Below are 15,597 nucleotides of genomic sequence, written 5' to 3' on the forward strand. Positions count from 1 at the left end.
TGAACGACAAAAACATTGCACATTTCCCTCACGAACAATTTGGCATCAACTTCTTTCAGTTAAAGACAGCTCTGCCTCACCCACACAGCACAGCTTACACAAGAACAGCTGTTTGGTGGGGTAAATGACTAAAGTCTCCTTCCATTAAGTTCAGAAAGGATAAAAATGCCAACGTATTTGAATTTATATTCTGCAGAAGCAAGGCTGATGAACCTACTTCTACAGTTCCTTCCACCATGTGGAAGAGGATAGGACCCAGCTGGTTTGCCATTCATGGAAACCACCCATTTGTCCTACTACTTGACAGGCTATTATCCAACTTAGGCAACCCCATCAGGAAAATGCTGCAAACAAGTTGGTGGTGGGCTATTGTGAAGATACATGAAGATACGTACAATGTGTTTGGGGATGAACTAATTCAGCCAAGCCAGCAAGTGGGTGAGAGGCACTGACTTCCAGACCATGAGAATGGCCAAGCAAAGACAGCAAGAGATGGTTAAAGTGAGCATCCAAGGAAGAACAACATATTTTACAGGACAATGACGGGATGAGGAGGTTCCACTTTGCTCCTTACAAAGGACATGTTTAAGAGAGTAACGGATGTTTCCAGCAGCCCAGGCAATGAATTCATTTGATACCTGGAATGAAGAGGAGCGTACGGATTTCTTTTTTTAAAAAAGAAACTTTATTACAAATCTGAAGGTTTAAGAAAATATCCCAAAACTGTCAAAGTAGTATGAAAAATGTTGTCATCCTATTCACAGTTACCAGTTTTCTCCAATAAACACAGCATATAAAAATTCATAGAAACCACTGCACTTCTTTTTGGTAACACAAATCAGACTCTTTAACTCCAAACCCCACACCAACAATTCAGAAGTTGCTGGCAGTCCAAAGAAAAGATTGAAATGTGCTTTTTGCTTTTTTTTTTTCTTTTTTAAAACTTGAAGTTTGGATGACAAGTCCATATGCATACACAGATACTGTATTTGCCACATGTACGTGAAACTTGGGGCAAACAAAACATGGCCCAGCACAATACTTAAAAGCCTATAAAAACCTGAAGTGTTGGGTAATGTGTGTACAGTGGTACTGTTATTCTCTGTGCTCTGGTTTCTAGTTCTCTTTACACCCCAAATCTGATGAAGACCAATTGTTTTCTCCTCCTATTTACTGAAACACCTGAAGCTGATGTGCTGCTCACGCAGACACAGAATGTTAGCTGCTCTGCATGCAGGAATGTGAAAAGGAAACGTAGTTTAAAGAGAAAGTAATTAAAAGCATGGTTCTTAGAAGACTCTGTACACTGAATTCACTGACTGCAAGTGATCTAACACCTTAACTCCTTGAAAAGCCAGGCTCACAAGGCATTTCTGATGTCCTTCTCAGAGGACTCATAAAACACACAAACAAGGAAAGAACCGTGATAGGTGTTGTCTTCCCAAAATGAAGTACAGATCACTTTCAAAAAGCAAAAAGTTGGCAAGTATGCCAAGGATTAAACCAAACCTACATCATTAACTCCAGGTAACTGGCTGCTGTGGCTGGAAGCTGCAGCACACATCTTTGGAAAGCACATTCTCAATCCTTTGAAATGCATGGGGCCTGCATGTCAGGACTCAGCGCTGTAGTGCAAAAGAGGCTTCAGTATCAGACACAAAGATTCTGAAGGTGCAGGATGAAACATTTGTTACTATAGCTGTTCAAGGTACTGTTGTAAGAAGAAAAAACAACCCTTTGCTGTGTAATTTAACTCTATTTTCATCAGGTGCATGAAAACGCTTGGCCAAAAGACATCTGAGACTTCCCATTAGTTCATTTTTCTGCTGCCAGCAGCAACTTGGAAAATGCCAGCATCACGTCAGGAACAACTCCTGTGTGTTTAATTCATTTTGCTGATTCAACGTAACTTGAAAAGCACAGGACCAAGAGTTATTCAAACAACACTATTTTGCACAGGAGCAACAAGAAGTGAACAGTCTTTCGTCACCAGAGCAAACAGGATGGAAGATGCAGAACCAAACTCCAAATAATTTCCTTCACCATGCAGACCAGGTAATACCTTACTCAATCAGGGCTACATTTCTTAAAAGCCACCTGCTGGTAAGGAAGTTGCCCCATTCTTCCACATGTACTGAAAAACTGATTTCTGAAACACTGTAACAAACAGTCAAAAAAAATCTTCCTTCCAAAAAAGGAAAAGTATTTCATGTTCTCTTTTAGGTGGGGACCTTCAGGCTTGGGAAACGTTTTTCTAGATTTTCAGCAAGCGTTCCATCAGCCTCACGCAGGACTTCCAGGAAGCTCTCCACCTGGAAATACAATTGCAAGCACAAATGTACACAAAAGAATAAGAAGAAGCCCGCTTGCATGGACCACAACTCTCATATTAGGTTTAAGAGTCTTTCTACTGCTGTATCTTCCTACCAACAGCAGCCAGCAGTAGCTATTATAAAGAATAATGAAAAAATGTTCCATTGTAAATGCCTTCCCTCCTCAGCTCCACAGCTTCAGGTGGCTGTTATTTTATTGTTTAAAAGTAGATAAAGAGAAGTTTCCTACATGAAAACAATACCAAACATTATGATTATTCTGTAAGAATATCCAGGGCAGATTCCCAGCAGGCAGACCTTTGCAGTCCTTCTTTCATTCCAGCACAGTTTGACCCTTTGCCTAGCTGGTGACCTAGGCAAAGCTCTGGCTGAAGAAAGCCATAAGATAGAGGATGAGACTGCCTGAAGTGGTGCATTACCTGTGCCTGAGCAATCCTGTCCAACCTCTATTCTACACCTGATCCTCAAAGGACTTCCAAGAGCAGTATTTTTCAAGCTATCTTATATGCTTTACCACATACTCACTGATGTGAAATACAGGGGCAAGAGGTTCTGGAACGCACAGGAACACGTCTGTTCATTTAGATGTCCCTGGTTTAGTCCTTCTAATGTATTTTCCTAGAAAATTAAATGAGAAGTGTAACTAGTATATCCTGAGTGGCTGTCAAAGAAAAACACACAGCTGTGTACACAGTGGCTTAAGGATGTACTTCATTCACAGAACAAGTGAAACAACCACAAGCAAGTAGGACTTGAAGAGTTCTGAGAGTACCAAACATTAATACAATAAGGTGAGAAAACTCACACCTTACACAAGTCCCTTCTTCTGAATGAAGGCTCCTATAGTAAAGAAGTCTTGGCCCAAGGGCACACCCCTCAGAAAACACGTGTCTCTGCTATCTGACACACATTACAGACTTTCTGATCAGTTCTCTAATGAACTTCCAGAATGCCGTTTCACTTGCTCAGAAAAACATCCCATTAAAACAGAATCATAGAATCACAGAATGGCCTGGGTTGAAAAGGCCACCCAGTTCCAACCCCCTGCTGTGTGCAGGCTTGCCAGTCAGCAGACCAGGCTGCCCAGAGCCACATCCAGCCTGGCCTTGAATGCCTCCAGGGATGGGGCATCCACAGCCTCCTTGGCAATCTGTTCCAGTGCCTCACCACCCTCTGTGTGAAAAACTTCCTCCTAAAATCTAACCTAAACCTCCCCTGTCTCAGTTTAAGACCATTCCCCCTTGTCCTATCTCTATCCACCCTTGCAAACAGCTGCTCCCCCTCCTGTTTATATGCTCCCTTCAAGTACTGGAAGGCCACAATGAGGTCTCCCAGGAGCCTTCTCTATCTATCAGCAGAACTTAAATGATTCTTACCTTGGTCAGTTCTTGAAACATATTGGAAAGTAATTCACAACAAATATCCTTCAGAATTTTCAAATGAAAATCTTCCTCCTTTAGTTCAGCCTTTCCAGTTTCTTCTTGTTCAGATTCCTTTGAGTTATCAACAGATCTCTTCCCACAGCCCTCCATGTATTGTAAGATACGAATCAAGCTCCCAATCAGAGGCATATCTAATATAAGAGAACAAAAAAGGGAAAGTTTAACACTAATTTTTTTCCTAATTCTTTCAAGGAATTTCAATTCTGAGGCAGATGGGAAGATTTTACAGAAAGGCCATAGGAATGTGTATTCTGACATTGTTATGGCTTTTAATCAAACGTTTCAAAAAAAAAACAAGTGGAACAACTTAAAATCCAAGTCATTCTTTACTGCAAGCTAACCTGGATCTATTAGCATTTTACAGTAATGGTAGGGAATAGAAGAAAGTGTTTCTCTACGGTAACCTAAAGCAAGCCTAATTATTTCTAGAGCCCTGTGAGCAATAGTGTACCAAACCCACTTCTGAGCTCCTGAGAACACTCTCTGTGTAGGTCTGTCTGCAGAAGTGGCAGGGATGGTGAGGACTGGAGCCCTCTGTGCCATTCTCTTATGTCTTTCATCTCTCTGCTGTACCAAACTACAAGCAAACCTAATGACAGCCAGACCTCACTTAGCACCTTTAGAAGGGAAAAAAAGAAGCTTGTATGTTAAATTTGCACCATGATAATCCCATTTGATAAACAAAACTGGCAAAACCTCTTTCTGCTACAGGTGATGCTGACTCACATTCCCAAAGAAGCCTTTTAATTCTAAAGACTTCTCGATGGACTGAAAAGTTACAAGTGATTAAATGGATTCAAGTACAGAATTTCCCCCTCTTGAGAAAAAAGACTAGCAAGACCTCTTATTTTAGCAAAGACAAATTCTGCAATTCTCATGCACTTGGCCAGTGGAGAAGGCTGAAGAGAATGTACAGATTCTAATGCCACAACTGTTCAAAGGTATCCAGGACCTGAATTTTGAACTACCTGTGATTTTCAGATTTGCCACTGAGGAGCCTTACTGCATTCAAACATGCATCTGAGTTACACGTTCTGAACTGACCTATTACTAAACAGCAATTAATTAACCATCTTTCACTCCATCAGTTCAACTGTAACAGCATTAAAATAGCAAAAGGAACAACAACAAAAATGCATGACTTGCTTTTCCTCATCTTGATGTATTCCTGTTCTGTCTGTGAAGCAAATATGGCAGACAGCACGGACAGAACAGAGGCCAATACAGTCTTCTGCTCCTGCACAATGATTGGCGGATCATCTGGCTGGCAGAGCTCGTGGCAAATGAGGTCATAAAGTAAAGTCCAGGTCTCTTTTCCTCCATCAGGAGCCTGCACTTGAAAAAGAAACAAAGAGAACCCATCAGATTTAATCTGGGCACGCTAACTGTTTTTCTTCTCACTCAACATCTGATGAGCTGGAAGTTACTTGCATTCTTAGTCCCATGATATGCAGCAATTCAAGTGTCTTACCAATAGCCTGTATGCCCTCATCCACTGTAGTGAGGAGCTGCAAGATATGCATATAAACATCAAGTCCTTCTGGGCTATCTGAGCTACATAGAACAAAAGAAGAAACAAAGCCAGATTAGATTACCAAGCTAACACACAGGGTTACAAATCCAGACAGAACTCTCACATACCGGACTTGTTTGGCTGCTTCAAGTATACAAGGCACAATTTTAAAGTCTGGAAGCTCTTCAGGGGAGTCATCTGTAGATGGTCCCACAGGCTGACAAGTGCCACTTTTAATCCAGTTTAACATCACCTCCTCATCCAGATCAAAGAGTTTGTCCACCACTTCGCCCACTTTTACCAGCAATTCAACTGCACAAAAAAGAAGAAACCAAAAATCAAGCAAATAAAGAGCAGAAATTAGTTCACAAAATGCTAACACACAAAAGTATCCAAATAAATTAAGTGCAGAAATAATCTGTTTCATTCATTATCTCCTAAGGGTTGCTACGCTCGTGTGCTTTTTGTGGCACAAATGAGGTGAAAAGCTTGATAGATAGGGACTGCTGGAAAGCCCACTGATACATTATACCCCATCATGCCATTTATAAAGTAGGATCTTTTTTTGGTAAAGGGACTTCAGGTTTCTGAGAAGTCAAAACCTCTGCTTCTGACATAAAACATGACAAAATTTGTCCCTAAAAATGTATTTTTTGCCTGCTCACCTCCATTTTACTCGGGTAGATCTGGGATTCCAGTGGGAACAAGCATGACTTCTGAGTCATCAAAAACAAACAAAAAAACAACATGAAGTTGGCATTTTTCAAATTCTAAAAGCTAAATTAGCTGGAGTCCTGTACATGCACAAGAAGGCTGCAGGGTGACCTCATTGCAGCCTTTCAGTACCTAAAGGGAGCCTACAGAGGGGAGGGGAATCAACTCTTTGAAAGGGTTGATAACTGCAGGACAAGGGGAAATGGTTTTAAGTTGAGGGAAGGAAGATCTAGGTTGGATGTCAGGGTGAAGTTCTTTACAGAGAGAGTGGTGAGGTGCTGGAACAGGCTGCCCAGAGAGGCTGTGGATGCCCCGTCCCTGGAGGTGTTTGAGGCCAGGTTGGATGGGGCCCTGGGCAGCCTGGTCTAGTATTAGATGGGGAGGTTGGTGGCCCTGTGTGTGGCAGGAGGGTTGGAGATTCATGATCCTTGAGGTCCCTTCCAACCCTGGCCATTCTGTGATTCAGTTTATATATGTGTATTTATAAATCCTGCAAAGGAGGGACAGATTTATGTTGGTGTCTTTCGAATTCAGGAGGCTTCCTTTAAAGATGAAGAAATCTCATACTCCCAAACGAAAACATGTGGCTTTGTAATTGCATAGTGCAGTTCTTATCTTTTCTGCAAAACATGAATGCAAAACATTCATTCTCAGTGGCAACTCACCATTTGTAGAGCTTGACATGATAAAGCAAACACAGTCATACACTGAAGGGCTGTCTCGGATCCTCTCAACCCAAATGTTGGCCACCTCAGGTTGGGAGAGGCAAGTCAGCAACAGCCTAGGCAGAAATTGCCCAGAGATTGTAACAGATCAGAAGCCAGATCACTGATCTTAGCTGTACAAGTGTAAATCCAACATAACAAGCATGAAGTGACAGAAGACAGGAACCGAGCCACAGAAAATCAATTCCAGAATAAAGTGGAAATGACAAAAGGATAGGATGGGAAGACATTAAAATTATGAGCCCGCTTGCCAATCTTTTTCCCAGGACCTCAGAACAGAGCAGAATTACACTAAGGATATGTTAATTTCTGAGATGTCCTACCTGCTTGTTTCCAGGAGAGTTGGAGAGTCTGAATCACACAAACGTTGCAGTAACACCTGGCTTTAAGTAGAAAATCCAAGATAAAAATATTAAGAAAAAAAAACTTTTAATGCCTTTTTAAAAACATACATTCCAAACTTAATTTCATAGCTGCAGCAGTGCACTATGATTAAAACTAGCTCTTCCTTACAATGCATGCATCACCGGTGCTTCAAGATTGCCAGGCTCAGAGATTGAAAATGCGAGAGTTTGACAAGTGGCTATAAAACATTACATCAATAACATCAAGTGGGCATTCATTTCATCTTCACTGAACACTTTCCAACCACTAAGGGTTTGTCAAAGATGTGTGAACAAAGGCAGTGCAAGGAAATTTAGTTCCTTTTGTAGTATACAATGTGAGAGCTCATAGAAGCAGTACTTAGCATGTATAAAGTACACACACACCTACCCGAGATTCTCATCTTTACTAATGGACATGCATATGTCTTGGAAACAGGCCATATTGCCCAGTATTCCCACACAGATCTCCTGAAAAGTCAATGCACAGTACAGTGAAATATCTGCAACACAGTTCACAATTTTATTTCCACAGCCACAAGACATAAGAAAGGTTCAAAGCTGCTTTCCAGTTTGGCTTTCAAATACTTCTGACTTAGCAATGTCTAGATAGGTACAGATTTCCTAAGGGATGTTGTTAGGCTAGACTGAAGTACACAACAAGTACTGTTCAGATATTTAGCACAGTTCAGGCACTTCATAAAAGCAAATATACCTTGAAATAGAAGTTCGCTTGCAAGGCACATATACATTGTTTGGAAGTTAGACTAGCATTGCTATTATTAAAGCAATAACAGAGCCCTAGGGACAACAATATACTCTTATTTCCCCCTCTACAGATGAGCCATATAATAGGCTTGATACCATTAGTAATGATGTGTATCAGCTTCATCATCACCAAAATAGCTGCTAACTGGACCATACTGAAGACACCGTGCTAAAAAGCATCCTAAAATTAAATTGTGTTTTCTCCTCGTTCTTCAAAAGCGCAGTGGGAGGTGGGAGCTGTTTAGGAATGCTGGCACAGAGGTGTCTGCTGTTACTATTAGTACAGGCCAGTTTTTGACAGCCCATACTTACAGTCAGACGAGGACATTTGGATTTGGCAAAAACTCCCATGAATATATCAGGGGCATTGAACTCCTGAAGAAACAAAGCAACGTCCTGCGGAGAAAATGAACGACAGAGCAAATGAACCTACCCATTTTACAATTTCAGAACACAAATCGAACCTTTTCTCACAGATCAACGACTGCATCAATGACTCGCTACAAAAAATGAGGTATTTATCTTGTTGTGTGAATAAACCCTGCTGCTGCCAGCTGAGCCAAGGCACGACCGGAGGGATGCCTGGGGGGCAGCTCAGGCAGATCACAGTAGGGGGCCAGAAGCCAGGACTGACAGAAGGCTTTTCCATATTGCTGCTGGGCTCAGAAGCACACAAAGCATTTGTTCTATCTGAAGAGAGCACTGAGTCTCCTCACAGAATCACAGAATAGCCAGGGTTGGAAGGGACCTCAAGGATTGTGAATCTCCAACCCCCCTGCCACATGCAGAACCACCAACCTCCACATTCAATACCAGACCAGGCTGCCCAGGGCCCCATCCAACCTGGCCTTGAACACCTCCAGGGACGGGGCATCCACAACCTCTCTGGGCAGCCTGTTCCAGCACCTCACCACTCTCTCTGTAAAGAACTTCCCCCTGACATCCAACCTAAATCTTCCCTCCCTCCACTTAAAACCATTTCCCCTTGTCCTGCAGTTATCAACCCTTTCAAAGAGTTGATTCTCCTCCTGTTTGTACAGTACCATGGAAGAACATTTTACAAGATACTGAAACGGTAGGGATTAATCTTAGTGACTCTGAATTATTCAATGCAGAAAACATACAAGAAGTTGCAGTAAATTTTAGACAAACAGTCCCAACTGCGCCAGACCCTGGAAGGAGAGTTTACATAATCTGGTTCTTGGGAAGGAGAATCAGCACAGGTCTCCCCTCTGTTCCTTCCCATCTCCTATTACACTTCATCCACTTCTACAATTGAAGTATCTTTGATTTGGCATACACTAAAGCCCTGAAAAGCATTTGTGTCTCCACAGCTTAAGGCAATGAGGCAATGAGACAGGTCAGACGGGCAGAAACCTTAACACACAAGAAAAGAAACGACATCGCCTCCTGGATTATAAGTACTATTTATTTTCCTTCCCTACAGTATTCTCAGTAAACTTTTTATTGTTATGCCATTCCTGTCTCTGATTTTATATCTTTCATCCTCAAAATATTTTTTTTTCCTACTTGCTGCATTAACAATAATAAACCACCATGTTCTCTTTTTATCTCATAGCATACTTCATTCACAACTATGAAATACGCAAGAACGTTCGAAAGTTCACAGCATGCATCATTCTGACACGGCTTCTGAATTCCTACCAACAAAGGTGTTGTTGCGTTGTTTCCTCGGTGCCGGGCACCTCACCTGCTCTGCTGGGAGACTCCGAGGACGCTGCCAGCCGAAGCAGAGGGGCGGAACCGCCTGAAACACCTTCAGCCCGCACCTCCACTCAACTCTTTCCCACAAGACTTCAGACGGATAAAACTAAGGGCAGCGGTAACACGGCAGAAGTGCGACCGCACCGCCCAGCTCCTACCTCATCCATGGACATGTCCCACACCTTGCAGATGTCGTTCTCCATCTCCTCATCCAGCTCCGTCTGGATCCCCTCGGGGTTCCCGCTGGGCTCGGATTTCTCGGGGCTGATGAGCTGGAAGGGGGGCGGGGGGTTAAAGGCCACGAGAAGGACGAAGAACCGCCAGAAGCCCAAGGAGCGGCGTGTCCCGCCCTCGCAGCGGGCTGACGGCTCCCGGTCACGGCAGCGGGCCCGCTCACGGCCCTCACGCGCTGCCCACTCCGGAGCCGCGCGCCTCAACCCTCGCCCCGCCCCACGCTCCGCACCTCGATGAGGCGCGTGAGGATGCTGAAGAGCCAATGCTTGCTGTACACCGTGCTGCCCACCGCGTCGCCCTCCTCCTCCGCCTCGCTGGAGGGCGGCGATGGGTTGCGATCCATGGCGCCGGGCCCCGCCGCCTCACCGGCACCAACGAGACGGCGGCCAGAGCGGCGCCTGCGCTCACGGCGCCCCACGGCGCCCCCACAGCGCCACCTGCCGGCCGGGGCTCCGAGTCCACCTCGCCTCCCTCCCGTCCCCGGAGAAGACGCTCGAACGCAAGATAAAGCAGATGACAGCGAGTCCTGGAAACGCAGCAGCTTCTTTATTGGTCTGCACGAGGGAGGGGGAACAGGGGAACGGAGCAAGTTCAATATTTCTTGGGAAGGCCTGCGGGCCTGTAGCGGTTGGGATCACCGCCTCTTCTGCCCCATGCGTTGGCCTCTTGGTCGAGCCGGGTGTCCTCCGCGCCTCTGCCGCTTATACCGCTCTGCCAGAGCTCCCGGGCATCGCTGCAAGGACAGCACGCCTGAACCGCCGGCACCGACCCCGCTGCCAGCCGCGGTCCTGCCCCGTGCCGGCTCCCTCCCTCCTGGAACAACATTCCCTCCATTCCCCTTCTGGATGCAGAGCTTTGTGTGTACCGAGAAGGATTTCGCTCCGACTGGGGCGCCTGGATCCCTACTTACTCCCTGTTAACGAGATGGATGCCGTTACCTGATCGTTTTGGCTGCCCAAGCACCACCGGGTCCTCGCCGGGCAGCATCGTAATTGCCACGAGCGTGGAAATACTTGTCAGCACCAATGTAGTTTGCATCACGCATGTCCCGGTATGCTCTCCACATATCCTGTGTGCCTGGAGGACAGAACGAGGTGACATCAACTTTGATGTCCCGTTCCAGCAGCAGCCAAGCAACTGTTTCAGCCAGAAGCCCGTGGCTGCTGCTGGGCCAGAAAGCCCCACGTGTCCCCAGGGATCCCCGTGTGTCCCAGGGACTCCACAGAAAAACCTCTCTAATCAACCTCTACTAAAGGAGGGAAGGTTAGCAAAGCAGAAGAAAAGGGACTCCTTGTGGAGAATTTCATGGAGACATGGAGGAGGCTTTGCTTGGCTCTGATGCTTCAAGGGCTGGAGGAGTTCTGTCTCAAAGCAAGCTGGCAGTGACAATTTAGATCTGTAGTGTGCATTAGAGAAGGGACCAGCTTTATTCTGAGACTTTAGCAGTAGAGGGTTTGTGCACCCACTTGGTCCACAAAAAGCGCTCCAAGAGCACGTGCCTATTCCTGCAATCCTTTTTCAGCTGCAGGGGTGTCCCTGAGCTTGAGCCCAGGCCTGCCATATTCTTTGTGCTGTGCTTGGAAAGACCCAAGGAGCACAGAGGCACTTGTCCAAATGGGCCTTCCAGTGGGAGATGCCAACTGAAAGGGCCTGTGGAGGCTGATCAAGGTCCTCTCCCAAAAGCAGAGACCAACAGGGTCCCTTATGTGGAGCTACAGACCTCCTTGACTGGAGGACTGCACGTAGCCTGTGCTCAGGGATTGGGTCCTGAGAGGAAGACCAGTGATGATGGAACAACTTACCTCCAGCTGCATCCTTTATAAACTTGAAACCCCTGGAGAATGGGTTGTCAGCACTTGCATATAGAACAATGGAGAGCAACACGAAGAAGATACAGAGCCTCATGGTTCCCTGCCCAAACCTGACACAGAGCTGTAAGAAATTAAGAGAGATTAGCAGTTCTAGAGCACCTCTTAGAGATTTCTGGCCTAACATTCATCACATCCAAAGCTGTGCCCAGGCAGCTGCAGGAGCATTCACGCAGCCACCCCAGAGCCTGCCTAAGAGCTCAGCATAGGACTCCTCAACAAAGGCAGACACACAGGAGAAATCTGCATTTTAGCATTCCCTGCTGCTTCTTCCATGAGAGCAGAGAAGTCCCACATGCTAAAACATCAGTCCCATTCCCAAATACCAAAAACAGTGCATGCATCACATAAATTCAGAGTATCACTCACCACTGCAGAAAGGCAAAGCCAGGAGGCCAGGTGAAGTGAAGCCCGTCTTGTCTGCTTTCAGAAAGGGTATTTATAAGGGATTTAAAGCCCAGAAAAGAGGAAATTGAAAAGGACACCCAGGGCTGGGAATTTCCCAGTACCAGCCCACTTTCAACACAGAATTGCCCTTGTCCTGTCTAAAAGTTCATGAATCTGTTACACAATTTTTTGTAAAGTGTACAGTACTTTGTTTTCACAGGAAATTTGCTCCTCATAGCAAGCAGATTGAGAAACTTCCACAAAGACTGAAGTGTTTGAAATGTTGTGGCTGACTTCAGTTTTTTGGCTCTTATGCTAGAGTGAGCTCAGAGGAGAAGCTGCCTGATCATCTGCCTTCATCTTGAAGTACAAGATTGGGTCTGTGCCTTAGCACGAGCATACAAGCTTGGTTTGTATGGCCAGGTTTTGGTATTAGGGGGCTATAGGGATGGCTTCTGTGAGCAGCTGCCCCATGTCAGATTAAAGCCAACTCCAGCTGCTCCAAAAGGAACTTGCTGCTGGGCAGAGCTGAACCATGAGTGACACTGAGCATACCTCTGGGAGAGCAGACTGAAGGGAAAAAAAAGCTGCACAAAATCAACTGGGAGAAGAGTGAGAAACGTGAGAGAAGCAGCCCTGCAGCCACCAGAGTCAGGGCAGGAGGAGGACAGAAGGTGCAGGACAGATCAAAAGTTCCCTGCAGCCCAGGAGAGGCCTGCAGTAGAGCAGGCTGTCCTCCTGCTCTACTGCAGGCCTCTGCATGGAGAGACCCTGCAGGAGCAGCAGTGTGTGGAAAGGAGCCCATGGTGGGACAGGAGGGCTGGGGTAACTGCTCCCTTAGGGGACCCACACCCCATGGTACTGAGCCATTTTGGAGCAGTGCTTGAAGAGCTGCAGCCCGTGGGAGGCCAACGCAGGATCAGTTTGGGAAGCATGGCATCCTGTGGGAGGGACCCCATGTTGGAGCAGGGGCAAAGAGCAACCACGGAGGAGCAGCAGAGACAAAGCGTTATGGATCGTCCACAGCCCCTGCTCCCCTGTGCAGCTCAAAGGGAGTAGGGTAGAAGAGGGTTGGAGGCAGGTAGGAAGGCAATTTTAATTTGCTTTTTAGTTCTCACTGCTCTAGTTTGCTAGCAATAGGCAATAAATTACATTAATCTCCCTTGCACTGAGTCTGTTCTCCCTGTGACAGTGGCCGAGTGAGCTCTCTGTCCTTTTCTCAATCCAGGAGCTTTTTTCATAGTTTCTTCTGTCTTTCTGAGGATGCAGAACAAGGGAGCAGCACGGTGGACCTTAGCTAGCCAATGCATGAAACCACAACAGGGAATGGTCACTGGCATTACCAGAAATGCTGCAGGAACTGCTAGGTGTTGGGGTGACAAGATGGATCCGAGATGACAGAACATAACTCCACTGCATGCTCCTATATCCTTCTTGGCAGCACTTTAAAACAGTGCATTCTCATGCTGCCACAGAGAAAGCTCATTCTTCCTTTGCTTGCTCCCACAGACTCCTCTTAAGGAGCACGAGCCATCCTGCTTCCACAGTTGCTCAGTGGAGTCCCAGCAGGCTAGGAAGGAGAGTAATGCAGAAACAAATGTTTTAATGAAGGGGAAATTCAAAACCATATAGCCAAACCTCTGCTCAGCTGTAAGATTAGCACATTAATAACCATCAAGCCCTGTTGGTGTGGTTCACACCTTGAGCACCCAATATCCTCCTTTTGTGTTTGCATCAGGTCAAAAAGTGCTTGACGCCTGCTTCCCTTGATCAACAACCAACATGATTCCTCTGCAGAAGGCTCTGGACAGAACACGCAGAATGCCTCCCTTTACACAGTCTCATATGTGATTTAACAACTACAGAGTTCCTTTATATGTGCAGAACAAGTATGTGTAGCTGTCCCATTCACAATTCTGTCACTTAATAAGTGGCTGAAGTGCTGGAGCATGAGGTAAAAGAGGTGCAGTAACAAACAGGGCTAATAAAATACCAGCAACCATCTTCTTTTCCTTGGACATCTCTGACTCCAAACAAAAACTTAAAGGAGTGAGAGACACTTTGCAGAGACAGGCCTGGAGCAGAAGGACATAAGCTCTGAATAGAACAACTTGAGATGAGGAGAATCTATATCCTAATGCAGAAAGGAAAACTTTGCAAAAGCCATGAGGCAGACTTGCCTGTGCCATCCACAAACCTCATACCTAACATACACCTTAGCTACTGTAGGGACTGCAGTGCTGTTTTATTACAATTGTGTTTAAATCCTACAGATGACTTAAACACCTTTCAGCACTTATCAGCCCAAATTCCTTGTCTGCTGGCTGCAAGCTGTCCCCTCTGTCTCCTCTTCAGTTTTAATTTAAATCAAGTCCCTGCTGAAAAATGATTCCTTTGAACTTGGATAGAACTCAGCAGAACCTGAGAGGCACCCACAGTACTGACCTAAGGAACTTTCTGGAGCACCGAAGGCATTTCTGAGTTTTCAGACCTGGTCTGATATTTCACATTCTCATCAAACCACTGTTTTCTGAAAGTGGCAAAAACATGAGGATAACTGCAACAAGATACGAACTGGCCTGGAACTTTAGACTGTGAACTGCTTATTCCTGACTGCCTGGAAAGCATTGCTTTCCCAGTCACAGCCCTTGGCCCACAGAAGCAAGCTGCAGCCAACAACTGCTACCTTTGCACAAAGACATGAGCAAGCTGCCACGGAGGAAAGAAGGGTGGAATATTCCTGCCTGTATGCTAGGTACATTTAACTTACCTAAGACTGTCTTCTGACTTTGGGTGCTCTGGTACAATTAAGACAAAAGCATAATTTGGAAGCTCTACCCCTCAAACTGGCCTTCAATTTTCAATATCTGTAAATGCAGTCATTTCGCAACCTAGGTATTTTGCAATCTAAGTCAGTAAGCCTCTGAATGGGAAATGTAAGGTGAATTCCCAGCCCAGGCACAGCAGCAAATGCTGTTTTTCTATCTTCTGGGAAGTAAGACGACTTTGTCTTAGCTTACCCAAACAAAAATACACTTTTTTTTTTCTTTTTTGTAATGCTGCTCTGCGCAATACTTGCTAGCATTGGTGCCAGGCTTGCAGAACGATTGCAAGCTTCCTAATTTTGTAAGATACAGATTGCACACATAAATATGTTTATCTTTAATAAACCTCATTTACCAGTAGGTTTCTGATGATTCTAACAGTGAAGTTGCATTTTGAGGCAGGTTAAGGACTTCTACTTCAAGTTGCTCTATGCAAAGCCCCGTTATTCATTTCTGCTTCTTCAGGGTCCTTGCTACCAACAGCCAGCAAAACAAGAGAGGAACCACAGCCCATCTGTTTCAGTGCAGGCAGGCTCAAACCATGAGTGAAGTATGCTTGACTGGTTGATGAGAGGTGGTAGATGGCATCCCTCAGGGAGCCTTCTGATGATGGCATTGTGCTGTACAACTGAATTCTAGACATGAAACTATTTCACATTGTGTTTAACTTTTCTTCAAGA

The 15,597-nt window shown here is 45.3% G+C and overlaps 2 protein-coding genes across 3 annotated transcripts; both read right to left on the reverse strand.

The window, feature by feature from the left end:
- Positions 1-645: 645 nt before the first annotated feature.
- SAAL1 (serum amyloid A like 1) lies at positions 646-10,236 on the reverse strand. 2 transcript variants are annotated; one of them, XM_048948439.1, is made up of 12 exons: positions 10,067-10,236; positions 9,786-9,875; positions 8,191-8,274; positions 7,502-7,581; positions 7,051-7,110; positions 6,668-6,783; positions 5,417-5,600; positions 5,247-5,329; positions 4,922-5,110; positions 3,710-3,906; positions 2,859-2,951; positions 646-2,312 (listed from the first exon to the last, which is right to left on the reverse strand). In XM_048948439.1, the coding sequence occupies exons 1-12, from the start codon at positions 10,178-10,180 to the stop codon at positions 2,220-2,222; spliced, it is 1,383 nt and encodes a 460-aa protein (XP_048804396.1). In that variant the 5' UTR covers positions 10,181-10,236; the 3' UTR covers positions 646-2,219. The 2 variants fall into 2 exon arrangements, with proteins under 2 accessions (XP_048804396.1, XP_048804395.1); XM_048948438.1 differs by having other exon boundaries at positions 647-2,312; positions 9,762-9,875.
- Positions 10,237-10,361: 125 nt separating this feature from the next.
- On the reverse strand, positions 10,362-13,718 carry LOC125694779 (serum amyloid A protein-like). The gene is made up of 4 exons (XM_048948460.1): positions 12,075-13,718; positions 11,640-11,769; positions 10,776-10,914; positions 10,362-10,570 (listed from the first exon to the last, which is right to left on the reverse strand). The coding sequence occupies exons 2-4, from the start codon at positions 11,740-11,742 to the stop codon at positions 10,429-10,431; spliced, it is 384 nt and encodes a 127-aa protein (XP_048804417.1). The 5' UTR covers positions 11,743-11,769; positions 12,075-13,718; the 3' UTR covers positions 10,362-10,428.
- Positions 13,719-15,597: the final 1,879 nt, after the last annotated feature.

Source organism: Lagopus muta, chromosome 6 (assembly GCF_023343835.1).
Source record: "Lagopus muta isolate bLagMut1 chromosome 6, bLagMut1 primary, whole genome shotgun sequence".
Lineage (NCBI taxonomy): Eukaryota > Metazoa > Chordata > Aves > Galliformes > Phasianidae > Lagopus > Lagopus muta.